At 33.2% G+C, this 27,880-nt stretch overlaps 1 protein-coding gene across 1 annotated transcript in view; it reads left to right on the top strand.

Annotated features, from left to right (window-relative positions):
• The first annotated feature begins 16,068 nt into the window (after positions 1-16,068).
• HOS15 (WD-40 repeat family protein) overlaps positions 16,069-27,880 on the top strand; it is a 60,854-nt gene continuing 49,042 nt past the window's right edge. Inside the window, exon 1 of the mRNA XM_089830002.1 lies at positions 16,069-16,306. Within this exon, the coding sequence (XP_089686128.1) occupies positions 16,246-16,306 (61 nt within the window). The 5' untranslated portion in view covers positions 16,069-16,245. The remainder of the gene's footprint in view (positions 16,307-27,880) is intronic.

The raw sequence follows: 27,880 nt of genomic DNA, 5'->3' as shown, positions 1-27,880 counted from the left end.
TTACACTTGTCCTCAACATTTCAAGCACAACTAGAAAATGTGCATGATATGTTCAACTATTTAATGGTCAAAGATTATGCAAATTTTGCATCGTCAACTATTCTTGTACTATAGAAAGTTGGAAACAATGAATTTATAATGAAGCCATTTTACCATGCTAGAAATAAAATTGTTAATATTGTTTACAATAACCAATTATTGTTCAAAAAGTCATTCAAAGGAAGGAAGAAGCAATAAAGATGGAATATCCAAGCATTTAAGGATAAACTATCCCAAGAAACAATGAATATGAAATCCTTAAAAATAAATGAATAAACAATACATACTTTTGGTATTTTTACCATAAAAAATAAATCTAAATACTTCAAACTCTATACACCTAGCATACTAGAAATATTGTGGATTTATGTATATATTATGTAATGTAAAGACACTATAAATTACAATAAAATTAATAAGAAATGCATTAAAGCTAAACAATTATCTTAGATCACAAAAAAACAAATAGTTGTACCAAAAATGATCTACACTCGTTGAAAAAATCTAACAACAAACAAATATACAAAATGGATTTGGATTCACTCACTTAAAATATAAATGCAATCTGTCAACCATTCAATTGTATTTTATGTTCATACCATAACAAACAACTACAAGAACTAGTAAGTGGGCTTGAAACTCCATGGTTAAACAAGCTTGACTTGGAGCAATAATGATATGACCTCCAAAGAAGGCTCAATGCTTTGCCTTATGTGCATCAACTAGATGCAATGGGTGCAAGTGTTCATTTCATTCTAATGAGAGATGCATTATTGTGAATCAACTCATGAAATTGACAATGTAATATATGGACTAATTATCTAATTAACCCATCAACATGGGTCAATGAGTTGTGATCATGAAACTTGAGTCAATGAGTTTGATTGAAAAACTAAAAAGTTGAATCCTAATAAAAATATCATAATTTGACTTACTAGAAAAATGCCTCCTACTTAATAATATATATATTTGTCAAATTGCTTGACCCTAGTTAATCAATCTTAGCTAATTATACTTATGAGATATTAAACTTCCACAATTCACAATGATTTGTGCAATAAACTTATAAATGTAGAATTTTTTGCATTAATTTTTTAAATCATACTCATTGATCCATCATCAAAACAAGAGCTCTAAAGGAGCTTTAGTCCCTACTTTTTGTAGAAGTTGGAGGATCAAAATAATGGTGCAAATCTAAAAATCTATCGAAAAAAAAAAGAAAATCATAAAGGAGCAGGTACCAATCATGTTTTTGTAGTTGTTGAATTCATAGTCATATTTTTATGAACAAAAACTATAAGTTTGCCATTCTTTTCAAGATTTTGGAGAGCTTTGAGTAACTGTATAATACGTGTCTTAAGAGTTTTTTGATGAATCTCTCAATTATCATTTATAAGAAGCGATATTAGATACAAAAAAATTGAGTGAAAATAAAGTCATATTTTCCACACTTATTAGAAAAGAATGAAACAACATCAAGCTGCCAAGTGGAGACAACAATGGAAGGTTGAAAGTAACAACCTATAGAACCCAATGGTAATATTGATAAAAACAAAAAAACAAAAAACAATATCAAAGGTTGAGGAAGTTATTGTTTAGATATAGTACAGACACTTCTTGTTGTTTTACTTGATGTTACCATTAAATTTGTATTCAAGTCATGGCCATGAGTTTAAACATTGGGTATCATTTCAATTCAAAATATTACAACTGAGAAATCAATCCAAATGACCAAGGCTTGTAAAATTAATACAATGAGACCCCCACCATGAGCATAGAGCTTGTTGGTAGTTGATTGGTACCCCATGTTGAAGAAAAGGCTTCATGATTTATTTTTTCTTGCATATTTCATACAAAAATATTAATTTGAAACAATTAGTCTATCTCACTATTTTTGTATCAGTTAAGTCAACCAGTCCATCTAAAGATGCCTAAAAATTGATATATAATTTTAGCTCTTACTACTTATCCAGAGGTGAAAATATCCAAATAGTGGAAGAACTACGAAGATGGTAAAAATGAAATACCTTCAATTCAAACTTGAAGTTCTCTGCTTCTATGCACTAGTATCTCTACTTTGTTATTAAATATGGCTTTCTGATCTTTACAACATACAAAATTACATAAGTCATATAAATGTACAATCAAACTTTACTGGAATTTTATCGCCTACATCAAAGGTTTGGAGAGTTTTTTGGTCAAAGTTTTCTGTACAATAAATTTAGAACAAATAAAATGACAAAATTTGGTTACAATATGCAATGCATACAATTTATAATATAAGCAAAGTGACTAAATTATGACTATTTTTTAACTATTGAGAATTGCTTTTGATTATGGAAGTGAATGTTTTAATTTGTCAAAACCTTATGTCAAAATGGGCTTAACCTTAAAATACATGTACAAAAAGTTGTCCCAAATTGGGGCTAGACTGCAAAAGGCTGCAGACTGAATATCACCAATAGGAGAGTATGAAGAGACTAGTTATAGATTTAATTGCAACCCTAGTTTATTAAATGAAGATCCACTTACGCAAATTTGGTAATGGGAAGAGCAGAGAAGCCACCAAAATATGCATGTGAATAAAGTTTTTAAAAAATCTTATCCTAAATATTTGCAGCTTTGTATGGACTACAAACCCAATAGGTATGCCTGCAAACTCTACGATATGTTACATTCGTGAAGCGCATATGCTACATAACATATTGTAAATTAAGAATTTCCATCGAAAAGGTTCGAATGCTAATAAACAAAAGATAATAATGTATGTGGTTCTTTACCCACAGGCGCAAATTGATGTCTCGAATACCAAAAAGAAACTTAGAAAGCTTATAAATTTGCACTATTTGTTCTGAAATCTAAGAAACTTGGAAAGTTTACAAATCTACATTGTTTGTTCTAGAAACTACAAATGAGAGTTGAACCTAGTTGCATTATTTTTTATTCTTGTTTTAAAACTACATTCACCAAAGCCAACTGTCATGTCCCCAATTTTTGGTGACAGTTCGATTTAATTAATATAATTAATGGTTGTCCAAGGACGACTAATTAATTATTTTAATTAAATAAATAGTTATTAAAAGATAACTTTATATTTAATAAAGTGACTTGGAAAATATTTAATAAAGTCACTTAAGAGATAAGATCAAAATTGTTCTAGAAGTCTCTGGAGAGGATGGAGGGAAAAGAATAAATAGGCACCCCGGGGCTCCATTCGAATCAGGCAGTTGATTATCTCTCTTTGATTTTCAGATTGTGATTTAATCACAAGTGCATTATGGAACCTAGGGTTTGCGCAATTGTCACAATTGGCCATTGAGAACGAAAACTCTCAATTGGTACGCAATTTTGAGGGTGTGAAACATCATCCGAATTATTGCAGATTGGAGGTGACATTTAGTCATTTCATCAGGGCAGAATCTGTGGCTCAAGACCAAAAACTTTGGAGGATCTTTCTGTGGGTTGATATTCGAAGATATAATCTAGGATTTTCAGGATCAGTTGCAGTATTGAACAGATCTAGGAAAGAAGGCGAGTCTCCAAGTCAATCTTCCAGCGGCACTGCCACAAATCGTTAAAACCGAACCTGGACGAAAGGCAAATGTCACTTACGAATAAGCACTTATTGACTAGGGACATTTGATTAACAGGGAACGAGTGTCTTATTCAGTTTGAAAGATAGTTTTAGACCATTCCTGATCATAGGCAGGCATTCGTCATCTATGCTCTTGGTGTATTCGCAGATTCGTTTTCATATCTTTTATAGGCTTCAGTGTATTTCCTTATACCTGACCGTTCATAGCATTTCCAGTTTCACATGTTTGAGACATTGTGCTCTGCTGGCATCGTCTCTCCTCCATCATCGTATTTTGATCTCATTCTTAGACTCTATGCATAACATAACATATGAGTGTCATCGCAACTCTTTAATTCTGCAACATATGAATAAGGGCTCTCAATACACACGCAAGTGAAGTTTGAGGGGATGATTATTTGGGATCAGGGCCAGTGATTCAGAATCTTTACCGGCTCAGATTTGGCAAACATTCATGAGCAGTTGGCGGAGTTGATACGAGAGACCCGCTACGCAAGGAGTTTATTGGATACATAATAATCTGCATACAAGAGGAACCCATGCGCATCAAACTGAGGTTGAAGACTGTTGAGCAAGCAAGGTCGATGGTATTACGAAGGGATGAGGGAGTTTAAGAATCAACGGCAGTACTCCATATGAAGTTCGCAGGCCGAATTGTCTCAGATTCTTTGTGTGGGGCATTATCATTCTCATGTTGAGAGGCAACTGTTTTCTTATGACATACACTAGCATCACTTATTAGTGTGATTCATATAATTGTGTGACGCGGGTTTTGTAACGGCAGCAAAGGTATCAGGGCGATAAAAGAGATAAAAATCTCTTCTACTATATCGCCTCATCATTATTATTATTCATTCTCATAACAGGCTTTTCCACATGGTGCCTTCGTATATGATCAAGCACTCAACTCTGCATATTAGAAGTATTAAAAAATTCCCTGTGTGCATCTACAGGATTTTAAAACAGGAATATACCTTTATTGCTTGCTAATTGTTTGACGGAATGTCAAACCCTTGAAGTTAAGTTTTGGGTGTAAAAAGGAGCAATAATCCGGTCGGGGATATTTCAGTGGTATCAGAGCCTGTTTGCAAATTATTTGACGAATTGCCACAGTATAATATTGGGATTTAGTGACCTTTATAGCTAGGGTCATTTCACCAACTGTAGGCTTTAATGCAACATTTAATAATAATATTATTAACTATTAAAGTGCGCGTACATGTAAGTTGCCAACTACTCAATTTTAAGCAAAATGTACTCAATGCTTTTCACCAATGTTTCTCTCTTCTCTACATGTGATACTTGAACTATGGGAAAAACTTTGGAAATGTTTTACTTTTTAAAATGGTCACTATTGATTGGATAGTACTTAACTTTCTTGGTTTTTTAATAGAAGCACATAAAACTACTAGGAAAATCAACACGAACCAATAGAAAAATAGGAAACTTGAAGTAAAAATGAAATCAAAAATATTAAGGCATTGCTAACCATAGGATTTTTTTTATTTGTATGATCACAAAAGTTAGAAAGCAAAATTAATTGTTTCAAATGGATACGAAAACATTAGTCTTTGCCTTTAAAAGGAGGGACTATTAAGGGTCTATCTGTTTTGCAAAATTAGCAAAACTAGGTTTTGATTCAGAACCTAGTTTTGTCAAAACTAGGTTTTCAATTTCAAAATCTAATTTTGCAACCTTTTTTTGTCCTATTTGGTTAACCTGGAAGATGAGTGGGAAGATACATCTTCCGTGTTTAGTTTGTAAAATTGGAATTGGAATTTTAAAATTTTCTTTAAAATAAAATAAAATGTATTTATTAAATATTAATATATATTTTTAATTTTTAAATATTTTTTCTATTTAATCATGACTTTTTCTTCCTACTCATCCATTGGGATTCAGAATGAAAAACAAACAAGATAATTTATTCTCTCAACTTTCTCCCATCGACCACGACTTTGACGAATTCATTACTTCATGTGTATTTTTGGACCATGTACAATTTTACATAATAGTTGTTCAAATGATAAGTATCAATCGTCAACACAGACCACTCAATTTATACATTTCAACCCACCCCACATTTTTCATGGAACTAGATTTCAATGTTTGCTTTGAAAGTTTGTATATGTATCTATGGTGAAATGAAAAAGTTACATCATTTATACAGGAGGGCATGTATAAAGAAGAAGTTTCATGGAAGTTGCTTCTATTTTTTAAATTTGTATGGAAAAACAAGCTCATGGTGTCCAAAAATGGCTGCAAGAAAACAAGATGATTTTCCATGCAAAATTAGAGCTGTGGTGTTTTTAATCTACAGATTCAGTGGCTACTTGAGTATGAAGTTTAAAATTTCTCTCACCAACACAAGGTTATATGTCCAGCATGGATTTTTTTTACAAAGATTTAAAACCCATTTTATAATAGAACGAAGAAACAAACATAGGGCACAATGCTCTTCGGCCTTGTAATAGTTGAAAGCCCTCACTTAAGAAAACTCCAATTTGATCAAGTGCGCGGAAACAGAGAGAACAGAAAAATCTTCAGAGTAGAATGAAATCTCTAAAAATGGTGAAAAAAGATGTTTGCGACATATCATATTTAGGTTAGCAAAGGTAGCAAACTTCAAAAATGATTTCATTTTACCTTTATTCAAATCCTCAAAAATCCAAACCTTGGATTGAATTCTCAATTCCACCTATTTGAGTGGAAGTGTGGTAATCTCATTTTGGGGTAAAATTAGAATTCTACAATTCTAATTCCACTTTTTTTGACCCAAACATCAAATTTAACAAAATTGGATTATCGCAATTCTAATTCCAGTCCAATTTGAGCAACCAAATGGACCTAGGGCCCGTTTGTTGCATAGGAATAGAAAATTAGAATGGAAAATTAGAATAGGAATGGAAATAAAAAAGAGAAATTCCATTCTTGTTTGGTTAACCTGGTATTTGATTGGGAATATGTAACTCCTTGGTTGTACAAAAATGGAATAGGAATAAGGTTAACTTTTGTATTTTGTAAAATATTTCCCTTAAATTTTTTTGTTTTAATTTATTATTTTTTGGTTAATTTTTTCAATAATGGTAAAAAGGTTAATTAATTAATTTATTATTATTATTTTTGATCAATAAACGGCCAAGGCCTTGATTATATTAATTAAAATGAATGAGTTACGATAGAGTATCTCCATTCAAATGGGCACTGGTAGGAAAGAACAGAGAATAAAACCTCTAGTATAACCCATGACCTTTGGTCCTATATTATTACATTTTAAAAGGGGCATACCCTAGATAAATAAATTCAAATACAATAGTTACAATGTGAGAATATAATTACGACTGAATACTAAAGGAGAGATTCTTGAAGAGAGAAAAATCTATTGAGGATTCCAGCTTCTAAAAACTAGTCTTTTAAAGCAGAATAATGCCCATATTAACCTTGTTGTCTTGAAAAACCACTTTGTAAGTGAAAATACTGAGTAGATAAAGGAAGGATACCATGGAAGATTTAACTCTTCCTAATACTTAAAATAGACCTTACTACCTTTGGCTATAATGTGTTGAGTGAATCCTACTTACACACACCACTACTAAACCTTTCTAGTTAGACCAATATGTACAAATAAATTAAGAAAATTTGATGCTTATTCAGATTACCATTGTATCAGTCACTAAATGCAGAATTAATCTAAGCACTTCCTTGCAACTGAAAACTAAAAACATACAGAGATAATCTGTTACAAAAATCTCTAGTTGTCGATAAATAAGGTCCAGAAATTTCTATTCCACATATTATGACTACTATTACTTCTTCGAAAACACCATAATAACTTCTCCTACATCATTAGGATTTTTTGACTGAAAGTAGGGAGGAAATTCAAAGGAGTACTTCTCTCTGCTGGATTTCTCAATGTTAGGGGTACAGAAGTCTAACATTTATAGGTTACCGAAATCTACTTGTAGGTGAACATAATCCTTGAAAAGGCTTAGGTAGTTAGACAACCATTCATGATCCAAGTCTATTGTAATTTTCCTCTAGCAAAGAAGGAAATGAAAACAGGATTCCATCTCTGGCCAAACCCTGTTGAAGAGTACCTGATCCCTAATTAAAAGAGCAAGCCTCCTAGGAATAATCACCATCGAAAGACTCCTAGGAGGGTGATTCATGTACATTTCTGGGAGGGGGACACTCAAATATTCATCCAAACTCATAATTGCCTCTATAATGCCTTAACACCAAGTGGAGTAAATAAATTCAGAAAGAGTCTTACCATAGCCCATTTATTGATTCTGGTTTTAGCCATGCATCCGATAAAAGTACCTATAATGTCATTGTTTGTCCTCCAGGTGTATTCGTAGTCAAAGACACCTTCACCGATTGCTCTACTAACTACAATCTGAGTCATCCCATCAATTGGTTTGAGAATGCGATTCCATCTTTCAAGTTTTATACTTCCTCAAAAGGCCATGGTGTGAACTTCATCAATATGAAAAATGTAGATATTTGAATCCATATTAGACAATTCTCACTGACTGATAGAGACTGGGCACAAAACTATAGAAAGAAAAGACCAGACAATGAAAACTCTAGAAACACTTACACCATTCGATGACACTAATAAATAATGACACGATCAAGCTTCGGTTGTAAACTCGTACACACATTGTTAAACATAGTGACGAAGATAAAAAAATGAGATGTACAAGATATGTGCTGACGCTACCTTGTCACTTAAATAAAAGGCTCCTAGAATTAATGATTTCCTCTTTATTGGAAAAGAACCATCCCTAACACACATTAATGATATACCACCTTCGGGAAGCATTATAAGGCATAAACTATAAGATACTAATGCCATCTATTGACTATCTTGAAACATAGCCTAACAGTCTATCCTAAGAAATCAGACATAATAATAAATCAAGACCCATATCTTAATTCCAGTTTATTACCACCATCTGCTCCTTTGTTAGCCAAAAGATCTACCTCCTGGTTACCTTCTCTAAAGATATGAGAAATCCAGACATCCTCAAATCTATTAATAAAATTAATAATTTCTTCTAGCTTGGAATTTAGCACCCAATTGGGAGTTGTTTTGTTCTTAATAGCATTTAGAACTATTTGGGAATCGCCTTCAATAAATATTTTTGATAATCCTAATTGGATACATAATTTCAGCCCCTCTTCTAGTGCTCTGAGTTCTGCTAAGTTATTGGTAGTGGGATTAATGGATGTGGCTTTCCTAGCTATCCACTGACCTTTATCATCATTAATGACAATTCCTACTCCAATAGTTCCTGGATTACCTTTAGTAGCTCCATCGAAATTGAGTTTTGCCCATCCCTTCGGAGGAGGGTTCCATTTACACTTTCTCCTAGCTTCCTTATTATGCTTAAGATAGATGAGGGGAGGGTTTATTAAATTATACCATAACTTTTTAATTTGACCATCCCATATGGAAAAGGAACCTTCTTCTATTCTAGATTTCCTAAGATAAGAGTTGGTCATCTCAATTATGTTGGCTTCTAATTTTAGCACAAGTTCTTCAGGTTTCAACTCTATATTGCTAAAGATTTTTCTGTTCTTTCCTTCCAAATTTCCCATACAAGAATGGAGGGACAAATGTTCCAAAGTATACTATAGATACCATTACATATGTTGTCAGGCCAACTTTTGAGTAAATCCATAAATGATTTAGGGAGAGGGGAATACCAACCTAACCTCTGAATAAGTCACTCCCAACATATATGTGAGTAAGGGTAGCTATATAGTAGGTGGCCTACAGTCTCACAGTCAAACTTACATAGAGCACACCTGGAAGAGCCTACAAAACCTATCTTTTGGAGTCTATCTACCGTCAAAATCCTATTCTAAAAGGCCAACCATAAGAAAAATCATGCCTTCGGTAAGCAGGCAGGATCCCAACAAAGTCTCAATGGGATATCCACTTCCTCCCATCTCTTAGAGTTAATTAGCGCTTTGTACCTATTCTTCACACTATATTTCCCATCATTTGATGCTACCTAGATGAGCTTTTCATTCCTATCAAGCTGCTTAACCTTCCTTTCTTGTAAAATCTTTTCATATGCCTCAATGACAGATGTATCTTTTTCTATTTCTTTTATTGGTTTCCAAATCCATTCAGTGTAGTCTTCCCTAATGATCTTGGTTTTATAATCACTCACCTTACTACCCCATAAATTGATAAGTTTTTCTTTAAGGTTCCTTAGAATAAGTTTCCTGTCAATAGGAGGAAGCCCATCCCAAGAATCTTCCCAATAGAGGGCTTCGTCACCCTTACCAACATCCCAAGTTAAGTATTTGCCAACAAGATGACGACATTTGATCATGAAATTCCAACTCTCTAATCCTTTGGGGAGGGTTTTAGTTCTGAAAATAGATATAGGGTCTTCTGCATTTAAATATTTATTGTAAAAAATCTTGGCCCATTTGTGTTCTCTTTTTGAATAGAGGTGTCATGTTAACTTAGCCCCCAAAGCTTCATTTTGTCACTGAAGGTTCTTAATACCTAAACCTCCACACCCCTTGGGTTTACATATATTGTCCCATTTAATCAGTGCCAATTTTTTGGATTCCTCACAATCATTCTAGAGAAAATTTCTTAACTTAGATTCTAGTTTATGATGGAGATGCTTGGGAAGGGGAAGACAAGAAAGTGGATAAGTGGGAATGGTTGATAAAACCAAACTATTCTTGATATTCTTTCCAGCTTTCATAAGCCATTTACCTTTCCAACAACCAATTTTAGTTTCCAATTTCTCCAATACATTATGCGAAACTTTACTTGACTTTATACCCTTTTCTAACTCAATGCCAAGATACTTACACTGAAACGAGCCTTTTTTTGTAACCCATTATATGAGAAATCTGATTCTCCAATTTGACACCTGTGTTGATAAAATATATTTCTAATTTTGATTCATTAACTTTCTGACCAGATGCACTCATATAACTATCTATGATTGACTTTAATGTTGTTGCCTCTTTAACTGAACTTTCACCTGGCAAAATCGTATCATCTGCATATTGTTGATAAGTAATGTAAGGTATATTTTTGGTAACTGTGATGCCTTTAATGTCCTTATTTTTATAAGCCTTTGTAAGTGATCTCCCAAATGTTTAAGCCATAATAATGTATAAAAATGGGGATAATAGATCTCCTTGTCTAATGTCCCTAGAAATTTCAAAAAAACCCTTCAAGGGAACCATTGATAAGAATAGAAATTTTGGTGGTAGAGATACATTTTAAAATGAGATTAATCCATTGATGAGAAAAACTGAATGCTTCTAGAGTTTTACAAAGGAATCTCCAATCTACCATGTCATCGGCTTTTTGGATGTCAAGCTTCGTGAACATACACTCCTCTTTATTCTTTTGAGCCATGTGAATAGTTTCCTGAATCATGAGTACGCCGTCTAGTATGGATCTACTTGGCACAAATCTTGTTTGTTCCTCAGAGATAATCTTAGGAAGGATTATCTTAAGTCTATTTGCTAAAATTTTGGAGAATATTTTATAAATGAAATTGCATAGCGCAATGGGCCTGTAATCACTCAGAGTCTCAGGCTCCGACTTCTTAGGAATTAGTGTGAAAAAAGGAATAGTTGATTTTGGATAACAAGGATCCACCTTTCCTAGATGCTTCAATAGCTTCCCAAAGCTCAAAACCAATAATTTCCCAACATTTTTGTAGAAAAATGCCTAAAATCCATCTGGTCCTGGGGATTTGTCTGGGTTCATATTGAACACCACTGTCCTAACTTCTTCTAAAGTTATAGGTTTATTAAGTGCTTTATTGCCGTCTTCATTCATTAGTTTAGGGATAACTTCTAGCAATTTGTTTTGAGCAACTTTGTTTGATCCTTCATAATTATTTAGAGTTTTCTGAAAATGATTAACAAAAGTATTTGCTATTTCGTTTGGTTTTTCAGTTAAAATACTTAAATGATTTTTAACACTTGAAATTTTATTTTTAGCTTTATTGTAGAGGGTAGAGTTATGAAAAAAACTTTGTGTTCTGATCTCCTTCCTCTAACCACCTTTCTCGTGACTTTTGTCTCCAGAAAATTTCTTCCTTAGACAATAAATCTTCCTGCTTAGCAAGCAATTCTTTTTCAAGGAAGTAGCTATCATTATTCATACCATTCTTAATAATCTCTAAATTTAATTCCTTTAGTTTATCTTCAAGTTCCAGTTTTTCTTTAAAAATGTTATTGAAGTGTTCTTTATTCCATCTGAGGATCTTTTCTTTTAACATCTTTATTTTAGACATGAAAATAAACATTTTAGAACCTTCAAGGTTACCTTGAGACCACTAGACTTTGATGTTTTCTATAAAACTAGGATCAACAAGCCACATCTTTTTGCATTTAAAAGAATTCCTAACAAGTTTATGTGGCTCAGAAAGTTCAATCCTTACTGGAAAATAATTGGAACTTGCAATAGGAAGAATTGAAGATAGAATATTTAAATTATTTATATCTAATTCTTCTCTTATGAAAAATCTGTCTAATCTTTTAGCTATATACGCAAAATCCTTACGTTTATTATTCCATGTATATTTCCCGTTTTTAAGTGGGATATCAATCAAATTATGATAATCACACCTTATTCTAAAATCTTTAGAGGATTGAGGGATTTGTTGAGAACCCCCTACTTTTTCACTCATGTTTAGGATGGTGTTGAAATCTCCTCCTAGAATTATTAGGCCATCTCGGTACTCAGTCATGAATTGGCTAATTTCATCCCAAACTGATTTCTTTTCAAGATTACCAGTGGGACCATTAACATTAATAAGAATAAACATGAGGTTAGATTTTAAACTTTGAGCCTTACTACTGACCCAATAGTTATTTGTTCTTAATATATCTAGGGCTACTTTCCTATGGTTCCAAATAACACCTAAACCTCCAGATGTTCCAATTGATTATTGTGTAGCAATACTCCAATTGCCTATCTGCTTACCTAGTTTAATTCCTTTTGTCTTATTTAATTTAGTTTCCCATAAGAAAATGATTTCAGATTCAAATAATTTAATATTTTGTTTTAATAATTTTTTTGCTAGGGGCATTTAAACCCCTAGCATTCCATGTGATGATTTTCATGACTCTTTGGGAAGGCTCTTCCCCTTCCCCATGTTAAAAATCTGGCTAATTTTCTGCTATTCTCGAGCCTAGCCATCTGCTTCTCTGAGTTCCTTGAGTGATTTCCTTCCTCTTTTTGATTTTTTCAAACCATAATTAGCTGATTTAATACCTTCCTAATTCATTGCTATACCCAGTTGGTCTAGGTTTTCTTGTGCACTTTTGGTTGCCTCAGATTGATTGCTTTCTTTGACCTCCTTATCTTCATTACCCAACTCTTGTAACACTTGTTATGTTATGGTTTGATGTACCAAGGTGGCTCTATCCTCATCCTCACATGATCTTTTATCTGCTGAATCTATAGAGACTAAGTTTGGTATATTCTCTTCTTCAAGAGATAATAGATCCCTTCTGAGATCTTCAAAGGTGTAATTGTCTCTTCCCAACTATAAAACCTATTGTATAAGCTCTTCTTTCTGTGAAGGAGTAGAGCTGTCTTTATTTTCAAAGTAAAAAACCTGGATCAATTCCTCTGATTGCCTTTCTAAATTTTCCTTTTCTATCTATATTAAAGCTTCTTCTTCCTTGTCTTCATACTTAGTCAATTCCTTATTCAAGAAGTCTTGGAATACTTGTAATGGGATATCTATAGACCCGTGTCCTTCTGAGATACTTTTGTTACATTTGTAATCAGGAGATTCTTTCCTTGGAGAAGGAGTTTGCCAAAATTTAGTTAACCTCTTTGTAATCTTTACTTCAGGTAATGAAATCGCCAAAGATGATTCTTCCACCTATTGCCTTTGTTCCTTTTTGTGACTATCAATATGTATACTCTTATCTGACCCTGGGGCTTTGATGTGTAGATCTGTATCTTTGTTGTTCTCAATATTTTTGGTAGGGATAGATAAACTTTTATTGTCTGCCATGCTGATTTCTGAAGACTTTCTCTGTTCCTTTTCTATTTCTTATGTTCTTTTCTTTTTTTGGCTTTCTTCTATTCCCTTTTGGTCTTTCTATTATCAACACTTATGCTCTATAACCTACGTCACTTATTTGAATAGTATGACTTGTCTAGGTTGGGGTTAAGATCTTTTTGCTCAACCCAATCTGTTTTGTTCTCATCTTGGTTCTTTTCTATATGACTGGAGTCTTTCCACTGACGTTTCCTTTCTCTGTTATCTTGAGAAGACATTGCATTTTCTTTTTGTTTTCCACTACTTTGAGAAATTAGGACATCACTGTACTCCTCATTAGCCAGTTTTGCCTTATCCTTAGTAGAGTACTCCTTTTGCATCCTTCTACGGTGCCTTAATCTGATCATAGGAAGGAAGTCATCGAGCTCTGCTATGACTTGCAATGTCTTGAATGAATTTTTTTGATCATCATCAAGCCTGATAATTTCTGTAATTCCACCTTCATATCTCTGAAAATTGAGTTTATAAATTGATCTATTGGTGATTATTTTGATGGGTTTGAGGGTTAAATTGTTTGCTTTGCATTTGATTGAGAGTTTAATGTTATTACAACTTTCAAAGGAGGCGTCTAACCTAATTAGCTTTCCCATAGACTGCCCTATTCTTCTGATAATGCTAATATGTCTCAATTCTAGAGGAATAGGTTTTATAGAAAACCAAGTAGGAATTGAAAAATCTAGGTTATCTTCATTGCAATTTGGAATCCAATGAAAACATTTAACCGCATGACCACTAAAGAAACAATCAGGTCCATATAGAAAATCCTTTTTCACAACCTCTTCGCTGCAATGAATAAAGATTAATCTGTTAGAGTGATGAAAGATATTTACCGTAGCCTTCCAACAAGTCAATTAGATTATACAGTTATGCTTTAGGGCCATTCCAATAGGCAAACAATCCAACTTCCTGGCACTCTTGCTAGTAATATTCACTATCTTGATCACTTATGATTAAGACCTTGTCTTCTTGTTCTATCGATGCATCCTTGTAGGGCTATGGGGGAGTCGAAGTCAAATGAGTAGAGGGGCTCACAGTTGGCGATCTACAGTGAGGGGGAATGTAGGTTTTTGGAGAATTTGGAGTTAGGGTTACCTTAGATGGAGTGGATTGATCTACAGGGGGATTAATGGCAAAACCTGGTTGTTGGGTAAAGATAGGGTTAATTAAGCTTGGAGCCTGCATACTTAGTGAGATTGAAGAAATAAATCTTCTTGTATAAACTGTGTGTCGAGTGGAAATGAAGATGACTTTTTCTTGGGAGATTAAGATGAGAATAGTGATGATTAAGGGTTCCTCGCACTTGCACTTCAGAAACCTCTGGATCTTGTGTACTCGCCAAGGAGGAGAATTGGTTTGAAGTCTTGATAGTGCTGATCGTGTAATTTCTCTGACTATGATCTTCCCTAAACTGCACTCTACTGGTATTTGTTCGAATGTCTTCTTGACTGGAGGAAACTCTGGGCGGAAATGCAGATGCCCTAGATTATTGAAATGCTTTTGTCTGTGCCTGGGAATATTCGAATGAAGCTTATAAGAAAATATCGCTTTTTATTTTTTGCTCTGCTCGCCATTATTTTTTTGGCTTTTGGCTTATTTCACAATCAAAACTTAAATATACAAAAGATTTTTTTTTCCTACATGCTATATTTTGGAATTTTTTTTTACTTTTTTATTTTTATTTTATTCAATGAAGTTAATGAGAAACATAATTTATTTCATTTTTTCAAAACAATTATAATAAAAAACTTATAAAAAAAGGTTTTTAAAAAATAAAATGTTAGAAAAAAAAAAAATTTTTTTTTTTAAAGAATATTAAAAAAATTTTTAAATTAATTTTTTATTTTTTTTTACCAAAAAATTAAAAAAATTAGATTGGGAATAAGAATGACCCATTCCAATAACAACTATTTTTTGGAATGGACATATGCTTATTCCCTATTCCGATTTGAGGTACCAAACAAAGAATACATTTTTTATTCCAATTTTCGTATTCCTATTCCAACAAACAAATGGACCCACCAAGAAAAGATATAAAGAAAATTATTATTAACTCTCATAAATAATTATTTTCCTACTCCCAAAAAGGAAGTTAAAAATAAAACAGAAAAACCGCCAAATATGGCTTTTACCCTTTCAAAAATGTCCGTACTTCCCATAGAACATCTCTAATCAACGGCTATCATGATTCGGTCAAATCTTTAATTACTATTCATCGTTGATGTACCAACGATTTGTGGTCGGGATAACCACAGAGCGCAGCTACGTAATGAGTAGAGGTTAAACCCCGGGACATCATTAACCCAATCTACAAACCCTCGTGACATATACACAATTGTCAAAATCCCATGACATATACACATAACCAAATATAGTCTCCGTTGGCTCTCGTGATCTGGGCATGTCTAATTGGCACCATAATCAATTTTAATCTCAGAAGCTTGGCCATGAACGATTTCCTTAGCTTTCAATCTGCTGCGTTAAAGAAGGCAGTCTATACTATTGCAGGGGAATTCATCTCAAGCAGCGTGGATGGCCACGATCACTTCCTTGGAGATGAACTACCTAGTCTTCCGATATTTGCACGAGTCAGGTAAGCCAGATAAAAGAAAAACCCACTTCGATAAAATTTTCAAAGGTTCGGTACATATACATTGTATATGTTTTTTTGTGAAAAAAAACCCTGTATGGCTTAAAATAAATTATGATATTTGAGTTCTTGGGATTTTTAATGTTTTTGTCTTGCTCTGATGAATGTGCTTGATTAAAGATTTGAATCTCGGTGGAAAAGGCTAAAAAACTGAACTCGTTTGAACAGTTTTCCCTGTTTGATGAGTGAATCAAACACTGTACATACGTTTGTCAAAGAAGTCAAACTGAAATTTGTTTGCAAGTTCAAAGGATCACATTCCGAATCAGCTTTTTTTTAACAATATATTTAATTAGGGTTTGAACGCTTGTCGGATGGGCATATTTTTCTCTAGAAACTCTCGACAGTGAGTTAAAATTCAGTTTCGACTTAGCTTTTATCGAATGGGGCTGTAGATGCGAGTAGTGTGTTTTAATATTTGTGATGGAGCTCGAGCAAAAGCTATGCTTTAACGGAAGCCCCAATGAAAATTTAGCAGTGTGTTTTATCATTTTGATGTAGTTCTAGAGCAAACTATGCTGCAACGGAAACAACAATTGAAATTTAGGGTTGTGTAAATAAATGTAAGCCTGGAAGGCTATTAATAATTTAGTACGGTGCAAAACTAAAGAAAAGCTTCAGAAGGAAAGTCGGTGCCATGTAGCATCGGCTGAAACCCTAACGAGGAGTCTGGAGCACAACTAAATTGACCCAAACCCTAAAAAGAGTACTGTACCGTTTTTTTAATTTCTTTCAGAATTAAAAATTTATCTCTAGAGCGGGGAGGCAAAAAAATTGTTTGAAATTGGGATGAATGAACAAAGCAGTTGAAATTGTGACGGATCTGCTTACTTAAATGCTTTGATTTGGGGTTCACAAATTCAACCCCTTGTTAGAATTGCATACTGAAATCCAGGCATATTAATATTGTCACTTTTTTGGTTAGTTCGAACATTGTATATTTCATTTTAGAAAGGAACAGGAAACTGTCTGGAGGTGTGTTTTCAAGTGCAAAAGCTTTAGGCAGGAACAGGAAAAGTAATAGACAAGACGGAGCAAACTTGAGGCATGAATGCTCCCTGTTGAATGGAATGACAAGATAGTGAAATATTAGGATTTGCCCATCCCAAGTACACTATCAAATTCCAGTCTAATTGAACTATCTCTGTGGAACGCTGATCATAAGTTGTAGGGATTCCATTAAATGTTTGATTTGCCTTCCACAATAGATTCAAATAGGAATTGAACCCTGGTCTCATAGGCTTAATGCTAAACTTGGTTGAACAAATCATCACTTCTTATGTGTATTTATAATAGTCTGTATGTATTTCTATTAAAAAAATAGAATGAAATTTGTGTGCAATTGTTAAAGTCCACATTCTGAATTAACCATGTTTCTCTGTACAATCTATTTAATTGAGATATGAACCTGTTTCAAATTAAGTTACTGTTTTGAGTTCGGTTCCAAGTTTGAAGCTCAAGAACTGTTTCGCAAGTTTGTAAAAAATTTGGAAAGGGGTTTGGGTTTGTTAGTACAAAAACATGTAATACACACACACGCATATTTATGAAGCATGAATAAAAATTAGAATGTAGCATAGTAGCATAAACACATCTAAACAACATAAACAAATCTGAACAACATAAACACCATAAACTCATAATTAGAATGATCATACCTTCATATAGTTCAAGTAACAAGTTCAACATCAATGATTCAAAACATTAAAAATAAATCATAGCATCAAGTTCAAGTATCATTGTTTCACGTTCATTGTTCAACTAATGGAATAGAAATCTATTAATATCTTAAGTTCTTCAATCTTCATCTCCTTCTTCATATTCATCTTCTTCATCTTTTTCTTCTCCAACATTAGTTGACTCAGCAATATAGCTAAGGCCGATGGGAGCAGCAGCAGCAACAACGGTATTGACATCAAATTCTTCAAAATCATCTAGTGTAAGCCGAGTAATGGAAGCATCCAAGTCCACAATCTTGGCACCTACATCCCACTTCTTTGTCTCCCTTTCTTTGTATTCTTTACTCTTGTGTAGAAGAAGGCACAAATTGTAATGCACAAATACCAGGTTCTCTACTCTTTTTGATTGTAACCAAATTGCATTACAGAACAGCCTTTTTGGGTTGTAGACGCCCAAAAGTTTTTAAATTTTGCAGAAAAAAAACACTTTTTGCCATCTACATGGGCCCATAATTCATGTGGTTCTTGGTTTGGCGGTTTTCGGCATGGTCTGCCTGGGTTCAAGCTGGGTTCCAAGTAGTTCGAATCCTACCCGGACCACCCAGCGAACCGGTTCGAACCACAAACCAGTTTGGACTTGGGTTGGTTTGGGGGGTCCAGGTGCAAACCTTGGTAACTTAGGTTTCAAGCTACAAATATTTTCTTATATCAAAGCTTTCAAAAATGAAATCAAATTTAGGTTTTTTTTAAAATCTTCTGCAACAATAGTTTTAATTGGGGCTGAGAGAATTACAGTGGGATTATTTTTAACATTTCTGTGGGCCCTAGCAAAAACTAGTCTGTGAATGAAACCCGAAGAAAAATTTAGGGTCCTGCAAACTCTTTGAGGCTTGAAATGTTAATGACATTATAGCATAGTTATAAACCAAGCCATAAGATTCATGTTTGCATTTGAGTCGAGGAAAGAATAAAATAAGAAATTTGAACAATCTCTAAAATACAATAAACAAAAGTCCTCATTAAGTTTGAATAATATAAATTTCAATAAATTAAATTAAGATCAGGTTTTAAACGAACTTTCAATAAATTAAGAAAGACTGCAAATAAATAAACAAACAATTTTTTAAGAATGATTTCTAATACAGTTATTCAATATATTTCTAAATTCAATATTATTGATTATAAATATTATAATTTGAGATTTAGATTATCCATAAATTTCATAGAGAAATAGAAGAATCTATGGAAATTAAAATAAATTGTGTTCATAATTGAGGTTGTTAGTTGTATTAAAGTTAATCAATGTAGTAGTAAACTGAGGTGCTTTTTATTTTTGTTAACTATAAGATGATTAATAAATTATGCTTGATTTTTGCCCAATTTTGGTAGTATACTAGTGGTTTCTGATAGTTTGTGTCTAGTTTGGGTGGTAGTCGTAGGAGGGGCTGAAATGGTGTTGTGCATTTGGTGGGTGCTGATGGAGGTCTTTATCTGCCAATCTTAGTGGCTATGTAATTATTTTGATATTATTAAAATCTATTATTATTATTTTTTGATGGGTAAACGACAGCCTAGATTAATTATTATTATTTATTAGAATTAATTATTATTATATGTTAAGTGAAGGTAGATTCGAACCCAAGACCTCCAATGTGAGAGGCTCGCAAGTTACCATTGCGTTGTAGGCTTTTGCCTATTATTAAAATCTATTATTACGGATATTTTTTATTATTATTAAAAATTAACAAATAATTTTTGAAGAAAAATAGGTAAAACATGTCAGAGAAACCATGCAACAAATCATGAGATTTTGTGTGGAAAAACAACACATGCGAGCAACATGCAACCCTTGAAAATTAGAGACTTTTGCTCAAATTTGGAAATCATGTGATCGAAACCCTCAACTAGGCTTGCAATTTCCAGCAAAAAACTTCAAGCATAAACCGCAACATTTTCATGAAATACCTTCAACATTTTTTATGTTAAAAAATATTCAAAAACAATTTTCTTAAAAATATCTCTAGATTTTTTTATGTAAAAGGAAGCCTAGATTAATTATTATTTATTGTAATTAATAATTTTTATGTGTCAACCGAATTTGAACCCAAGACCTCCCACTTGAGAGGCTCACAAGTTACCGTTGTGTTGTAGGCTCTTGCCTAAAATATTTCTAGATTATAAATAGGTTCAAAATTTTCATAAAAAAATCGCCAAAGTTTATGAAGTCCCATTAACTTGTTCTAGTACCATGTTACTGTAAATTGTTGTTTTTGTATTAAACAAAGGAGATGAAAGCTACTTATAGAGATTTACACATAGTTGGAAAACTCTCGCTTGGAAACAACTTCCCAAGTCCCCAAAAAAGATCGGGAAAAACTCGGCCATTTTTTTCAAAAAAGCTTTGGAACCTAAAAAACTGCCTAAATTTTAATTAACAATACATTAGTTTTGCAAAATTCAATGGGAAGATGCATGTAATGAGTTGATTAATGAGAGTACAGAAGAAACAAGCAGGGTTTAGATATATATAAATTGCCTAGTGGGTACAAAGTCGCATTCTCATGCAGAATGCTGGTGGCAGGAAGCAAAATAGTAAATAGTTTATGTCAAACTAGAAGTAAATATATCATTACAATCTCATCTTCCTTTTCCTAGCTCTACTAGCATACTGTAATTCTCTATATAATATGTATAGCCTTTTTGCCTTTTGTTTTTAACATAAGGTTAATTTTTTGCAAAAACTCGGCTAGTAATTGGCAATTTTTTCACAAAAACCTGGTGATCTTTTTCCCCAGCCAAGTCATGATTAAATGGAAAAACTCACCGGTCCCAAAAACTTGACGATTACGATTATGCCAACTATGGATTTACAAGGATGATGTTTCTGAAAGGAACAATTGTGAACTAAATACGGAAATAGAAACTACTTGATAGTCTAAATACCAATTTAGATGACCATTAAGAAGTGTTACAATGTTTTAATAGTTCTCACGGTGGGCTGGCACAAAAATAACAATTATAATGATAGAGAATTAAGTCAGACAGCAATCTAATGATTATTATTGTATTACAATATAGATAAGATCTAGAGCAGTCAATTATCAACTCTTTGAAATATTGTGAGCTTGTTACACTCTGCAAACAAACTGAACTGTGAACCTTTAAGTTTGAACATCTAGATGCTCTTCAACAAATCACCGATATGAAAATTTGTTTGCAAGTACAAACCATTTCTGCCCTATCGCCACCTTTAGTGCCTTTGAAGAGTGAGAGGGGTTTTGTCAAGCTTGTAATGGAAACCAAAGGGTCTTCGTCCTGTGATCACCTTTGCACCAAGATGTTTTGCTCTTGAATGCTTCAAACTCATTATGGATTGTAGAAACCTGCTAGCACTTAATTACATAATAACCAGGAAACTTGCTTGATTCCTTTGTAGTTCTATTATAGTTGCTTTTGTTGGGCTCTCTATTTGTTTATTTATTTCAATTATATTTTTCCTCTAAATATCAAAATACTTTTTCAATTGCATTAGTAAATCCCCTTTTAAAATCACATTTACACTTTTTATTAAATAGGACTAATAAGAATATAAAGTGATTGGACCTAATTTTATCACTTTTTATTGCGAAGAAGGGGGACATGATAATTTGAAAGTTTATATAAATTCTGAGATCAACTGCCTTATTTATTTTTTATATGTTTATGCAAAATGTATCACACTATAGACACTTTCATTTTGTATTTCTATGCAGTATGTTTTTTTGTTAATGAGAGACATTTCATCAACACCTCTCATAAAGAGTTTGACAATGGATGACATATCCGATGGAAAGAATGTGTATGTGTCGACACCATTAATTTAAAAAGCATTTTGGATGAGATTGTTCTTGGAGGTATACAAATTGTGTATACATTATTACATACTGTATGCTTATACATTATTACATACTGTATTCTTTAGACAGTATTGGTGTGGTCGAAAAAGTATCTTGAGAGTCATTAGGTAAAATGTTGGAAAATTGTCTAAGTTTTGGTTAGCAATTTTCAGACTTATCATTGGCATTTTTAAGGTCAAGTTATTGAAGGATTATTACCCATTTTCCCACTTTGACAAATGCGAAACATGTTTTTCAGGGCATCTCAACTGCACTCTCCAATCTTAATGCCCAAGATTGGCGTGTAACATTTAAGTCAAGCTTTAAATGTTTTTTACAATATTGGATGCATTACACAATGATCTGTATAAATTAATTTATTCTTCCAATAAGCCCAAAAAACCATGAGCACATTAATCCTCATAACACATGACTGCATATCTTATGAAGAGATTCCATTAGATTTAATGAAACTAGTTTCATGGTTACCCCATTAGACATGCAATCGTGCCATATAACACTAACAGTTACTAGCTACTGAACATAATCAGCATACAAGACTGTAAATTGGATCACTTGTTAATCACTTTGAATATGCAATAATGGAGATGCTGTTCTAACTTTATTGAATCTCATACGTATCTGTTTTCAAAAGGTCTAATGAGATCCATGGTAATTTAACCCTATTGCAGTTGTGAATAGAACACGGTTCTTCAAAATCAGCTAGAAATAATGTATTTGAGTTTGTATAATCGATTGAAACTTTTGTACAACATTTATGTTTTTTTGAAAGTTGTCTTGGAAGGATTTGGGATCTTCCAAGTATGCTAAACCCAAGAGAGTCTTTTGTCGTCATGTTAAGCTTGTGTGAAGTGGTGTGGATGGAGACAACCATTTTTCTGGTGGCTAACTACCTGGCTTTTTCGTATGAATGCATCAGGCTAGTCCTATAGAACCTGATTTTTTTTTGAACATTTGCATTCTGAAATCTGTATATTATGGATGTGTGTATCCTTTTTGCAAAATGACTGTATGCAAATTGATATGCATACGTATAACCTTTCTGATATATTGTAAATGGGGAAGGCCAATTGGGATTAGTTAAGAAGCGTTATTGGCAATGATAGCAAAAAAGATTTGAGATAATAACCAAAACAAACTTGAAGGGAGTGCTTGTTTATGAGGAATTGTATCCCTTGCAAGGGACTCAATTTGGATGAAAAGATGCAACTCTTCTGTCAATTGAAGATCTCAAAGAGTAGCATAATTTAGTTGAAAAATCATCAACTCAGAAGGTAAATTTGAAAGAGTAGGATGTAAATCAATTATCTATCAATAAAGCATCAATCTAGAGTTCAATTTATCAATTCAAGCCAGACTTCCAGAAATGCACTCAGCAATACTTAAATTTTCAGAAATTCATTTAAATATTACTCCTTAGAACTTTCACATTTTATTTAAGGGATTGATTGTCAATCCATCAAGAAAAATTATTCAGTAATGGTCTACGAATGTACCAAGTTGTCAATTTTGAATTCTAGTTAGCACTTGCAAATATGATGCGGTGTGGGCTAAGGTTTTAAGGACATGTTCTTTTCCTACCCTTTTGCAAGCTAGGGACATGGTTCTTGGTATTGTCATAGGATGGGTCCAGACTAATGGGTTGAACTTGGGCTTGGAGGGATGGGGTCTTTTTCCTACCTTTGACAAACTGGGGACATGATCATTGGTTTCATCACTGTTGAGTGAGGGAGGGTGTCTTTTGGGTCTTTTGGCTCAGTAGATTCGCAAGGTATTTATAGGGAATTTATGATTTATAAACTTGAGTATTGTGCTATGATTCATTAATTTAAAAATACCTATATAGATTTCAATCCTTGACATAACTATTACCTGTGTTGCACAGTTCATTGAATTCCAAGCATGAAATTCAAATTTGGGCGAACTTTAAATATTAACATAAAATTCTTTCAAATTTGACTTCTGTTTGTACGAAAAATGAGGACAGGCAGTGAAAAAATTTAAAACAGTTTTTAGGGGTTTGAAATACCATTGTTAACGTTTTTATTGTTAAAACTAGAGCCTAAAAATCAATGATAATAAACAACAATGAGAAAGAGCCAATACCAAAACAATAAAGACCAGAAATATCCGGGGAAAACTCTTCCAAAATGAAGGGGAAAACCCAGCCACACAACAAAATTATCATTTTATTGATCACAACACTTCAAGTGTACAAGCCTATCGCTTGAAGCGACATAAATAACTTAAGGAAAGACTCTTCACATACCAACCGAAGGTCTCTCCAAATTCTCAAAACGTGACTATAAAACAATTACAATTACAACTCTTCGAATTCCCATGTCTCAACGTATGTCGAAACATAAGTTTCCTTTTTCAGGTAAAGGTGACAATAACGGTAATAACGTCTATATTTCCAGAGATAAAGATATCTATTGCAGCTACAATCTTCAATACTCCCTCTTAGCCAGAGAGAGATTTTTACCTAAACAATCATACAAGATTGCAACCAAAATGTCAATGATAGAATCTCATCATATAGATCTAATAAAATTCACGGAATCCACCAACATGAAAACCTGTAACAATTACTCATTGTTGATAATCATGGAATTACTCATCATGAAAACTTGTGACCATGGAATCGCTCAACATGAAAACGTGTAACAATTACACATTGTTAATAATCATGGAATCACTCATCATGAAAACTTGTAACAATTACTCATTGTTAATCATGGAATCACTCATCATGAAAACTTGTAGCAATTACTCATTGTTAATGATCATGGAATCACTCCACATGAAAACCTGTAACAATTACTCATTATTAATAATCATGGAATCACTCAACATGACAGATTTGTAAGACTCACAACTAAGCCTTTAATCACAAACTCTCTCAACATGAACTGTCATGGAATCTCTCAACATGATGACATCGTGGACTCTCTCAACATGATTTTCACTATCGCATAGTGAAAGAGTTACCATAGCTGATCTTACAATCTCATTTATTCACACAAGAATAGAAATAGGCATAGTAAAAACAAGACTTAGTTCCATTGAACTCTCAAATGTTTACAAATACCACAAGCATCACAATCATATATGAAAATGAAGGAGATTTAATAAGCACTCCCTCTTAATTATGAAGCCTCCGTTCGAAGCTAAAATCTCCCTTTGGAGTTGTGATCCTTATCTTGTTGCATCCTGCAACTAAATCAACTATTAATGCTAAAAAAAAAATCTCTTTCAAGCAATATAACTAGGAATAATCATCTCTTTGTGGTCTAATCTCAATAAACACACATACACAGAGATTTAGAATAATGCCTCTACAACTATTTATAGTTAAATAATAAGAATTCAAGAAAATAAAAGAGTTATTTTTGATTGTCTGCATCTATAAAATCTGAAGAAAAGTTGTACCAATTTTAAAATCTCTTAACAGTCAAAAGAAATATTCTCATATGTGAAATGTCTCAGTCGAATGTAGAGATAGCTGTGTAGCATTGGTCTTCTTGACTCACACAGTGATCAAATGTCGAACTCGTAATTCACCAACAAAATAAAAAATTCACCAATTATTCCCTCAAAGATGCCCATCTCTAAGCTTCTCTTCATTGAAAATGACATCTCAAGGGAATTGATGTGAAAATAGATAGGAGAGAGACTGGAGAAAACTAATGCTGGCTAGACAAAATCTCGATAATGGAAACTAAAGATGAACTGGCAAGAGCCAAGAATGACAATATTCATAATTGATGAAGAAAACTCGACAACTTCTACAGTATCCACATGCACATCAGACAAATTTATCCTGGTCATTTATGCAAAGGCACTCGATTGAAATGGTGAAGAAAATGGTCAAAAATAGGGAGACTTGAAATCGATACAAGGGAAGGATGGTGTGCTCTAGCAGTTCATCTGAAAGTTCACCACAAAAATTTCATTTGATATTAGATGTCTCACTTCTTCTATAACAATGAAATGGTACGAACTCTTCATACTAACAAATGGCTTATCTCGGAGGTGTAGAGGAATGGTCTAGCCTTCATTGCATTGATCCAACATTAAGCACTTTGTAAGGAACTGCTGATGAAATCACCAAATCTATGTACATATTACCTCCTCATCGACACGTACGCAAGTTGTCAAGTTGTGTTGTTATCATTGAGAGCATTTCTTATGGATTTCCAAATATGAAAAAAAATTCTCAGTTCTGCAAGTTCACAGTAGAAGATAATCAATCCCGCAGGGGTAGCTGATATCTTGTCCTTTCCACCAAGCCTTCCACCATACATTCTTCATTTTAATCCTTCTATCCTATCTTGAGAGTAAGGTTCCAATACCGAAGATGGGATTCACCTAGACAAGACTCTGCCAAAAGTTAAAACCATAGTGGAGCCAATTCCTTTGCATGCAACAAGATCTCACCAAAAATACTTTACTTAAAAGAGCTATTCTATGAATGGATCAGAACGAAAAGAAGACAAAACTCACAAATTCATAAGGTTAACAATGAACATCACACATTAAATAGGACATAATGCTAAGAGCTAAACGAAATCTCAAATGCAGGAGACATACAGACAAGGATAGAGACAACTCAAAGAAGAAACATCATAAAGAATAAGATCATCAAATTCATCAATAATATGAATCAAAAGATAGCCGACACTGAATATAACACAAGCATCAATAATAAATAAAATCCAAGGCTGAAAACTGATGAAGGAAATCATATGATCAATCAAGGAAGATATCTGATCTTATCATCTTTGAGGCACTACATATCTGTGACCGGAGGATTGAAACCCAAGGCTCATGATTAAAAAATATGTATGAAAATTGAAGAAAACATTGCACAATCACTTAACTGAATAGACATGAAGAAATATACAAAAGTCTTGATTTATCTCTGCAATCTCATGCACTGAACTGCATGGCTCATGATTAAAAAATATGCATGAAAAATGAAGAATACATTGCACAATCGCTTAAATGGGTAGACATGAAGAAATATACAAAAGTATTGATTTATCTCTGCAATCTCATGCACTGAACTTCATCGAGGGTCACAGAGAATGATGAAGACACATCTCATATCTAGACTTGAAAAAATATTTTCCTTAGAGGCATGACATACACTAATAATCAGAAAAACCCTCTTCTTTAATTGCTATTATCCAACCTGGCTCTGATACCATGTTAAAACTGGAGCCCAGAAATCAATGATGATAAACAGCAATGAGAAAGAGCCAATACTGAAACAATAAACACCAGAATGAACGGAAAAACCCAGCCACATAACAAAATTTTCATTTTATTGATCACAAAACTTCAAGTGTACAAGCCTATCGCTTGAAGCGACATAAATAACTTTAGGAAAGACTCTTCACATACCAACCAAAGGTTACTCCAAATTCTCAAAACATGACTCTATAAAAGAATTACAATTACAACTCTTCAAATTCCCATGTCTCAACATATGTCGAATGACACATGTCATTACATTTAATATTACAATTTAAACATAATTGTCCTTTTCAGGTGAAGGTGGCAATAACGTTAATAATGTCTATATTTCCAGAGATAAAGATCTCTGTTGTAGCTACAATCTTCAACATTGTTGACTACTCTTTATCTATACAATGTTGCCCGACTTCATTGTAAAAACTCATGGGAGTTGTGTTAAGGAATCTAGGATCAGAGATAGAGAAAATAGATTTTATTTTCAGATTCAATCAGACGAGTATTTCTTACTTTGTCACAGATATACTTTCTTACATATACTGTTATATATTTATCACAGATTATTGTAATTGCTATGACTGAATATTATGATGTCTGTTCTTGACTGCAGACTTTGGTATAGAAGACAGATTATTAAAGGAACGTAGATGATAATGTTTGATTTGCTGGGGTATTAGCATGCC

The sequence above is a fragment of the Cupressus sempervirens genome, chromosome 5 (assembly GCF_028749045.1).
Source record: "Cupressus sempervirens isolate cs-2001-9-10 chromosome 5, ASM2874904v1, whole genome shotgun sequence".
Lineage (NCBI taxonomy): Eukaryota > Viridiplantae > Streptophyta > Pinopsida > Cupressales > Cupressaceae > Cupressus > Cupressus sempervirens.
The sequence above is the reverse complement of the archived record's forward strand: the minus strand, read 5'-3'. Positions and strand labels throughout refer to the sequence as shown.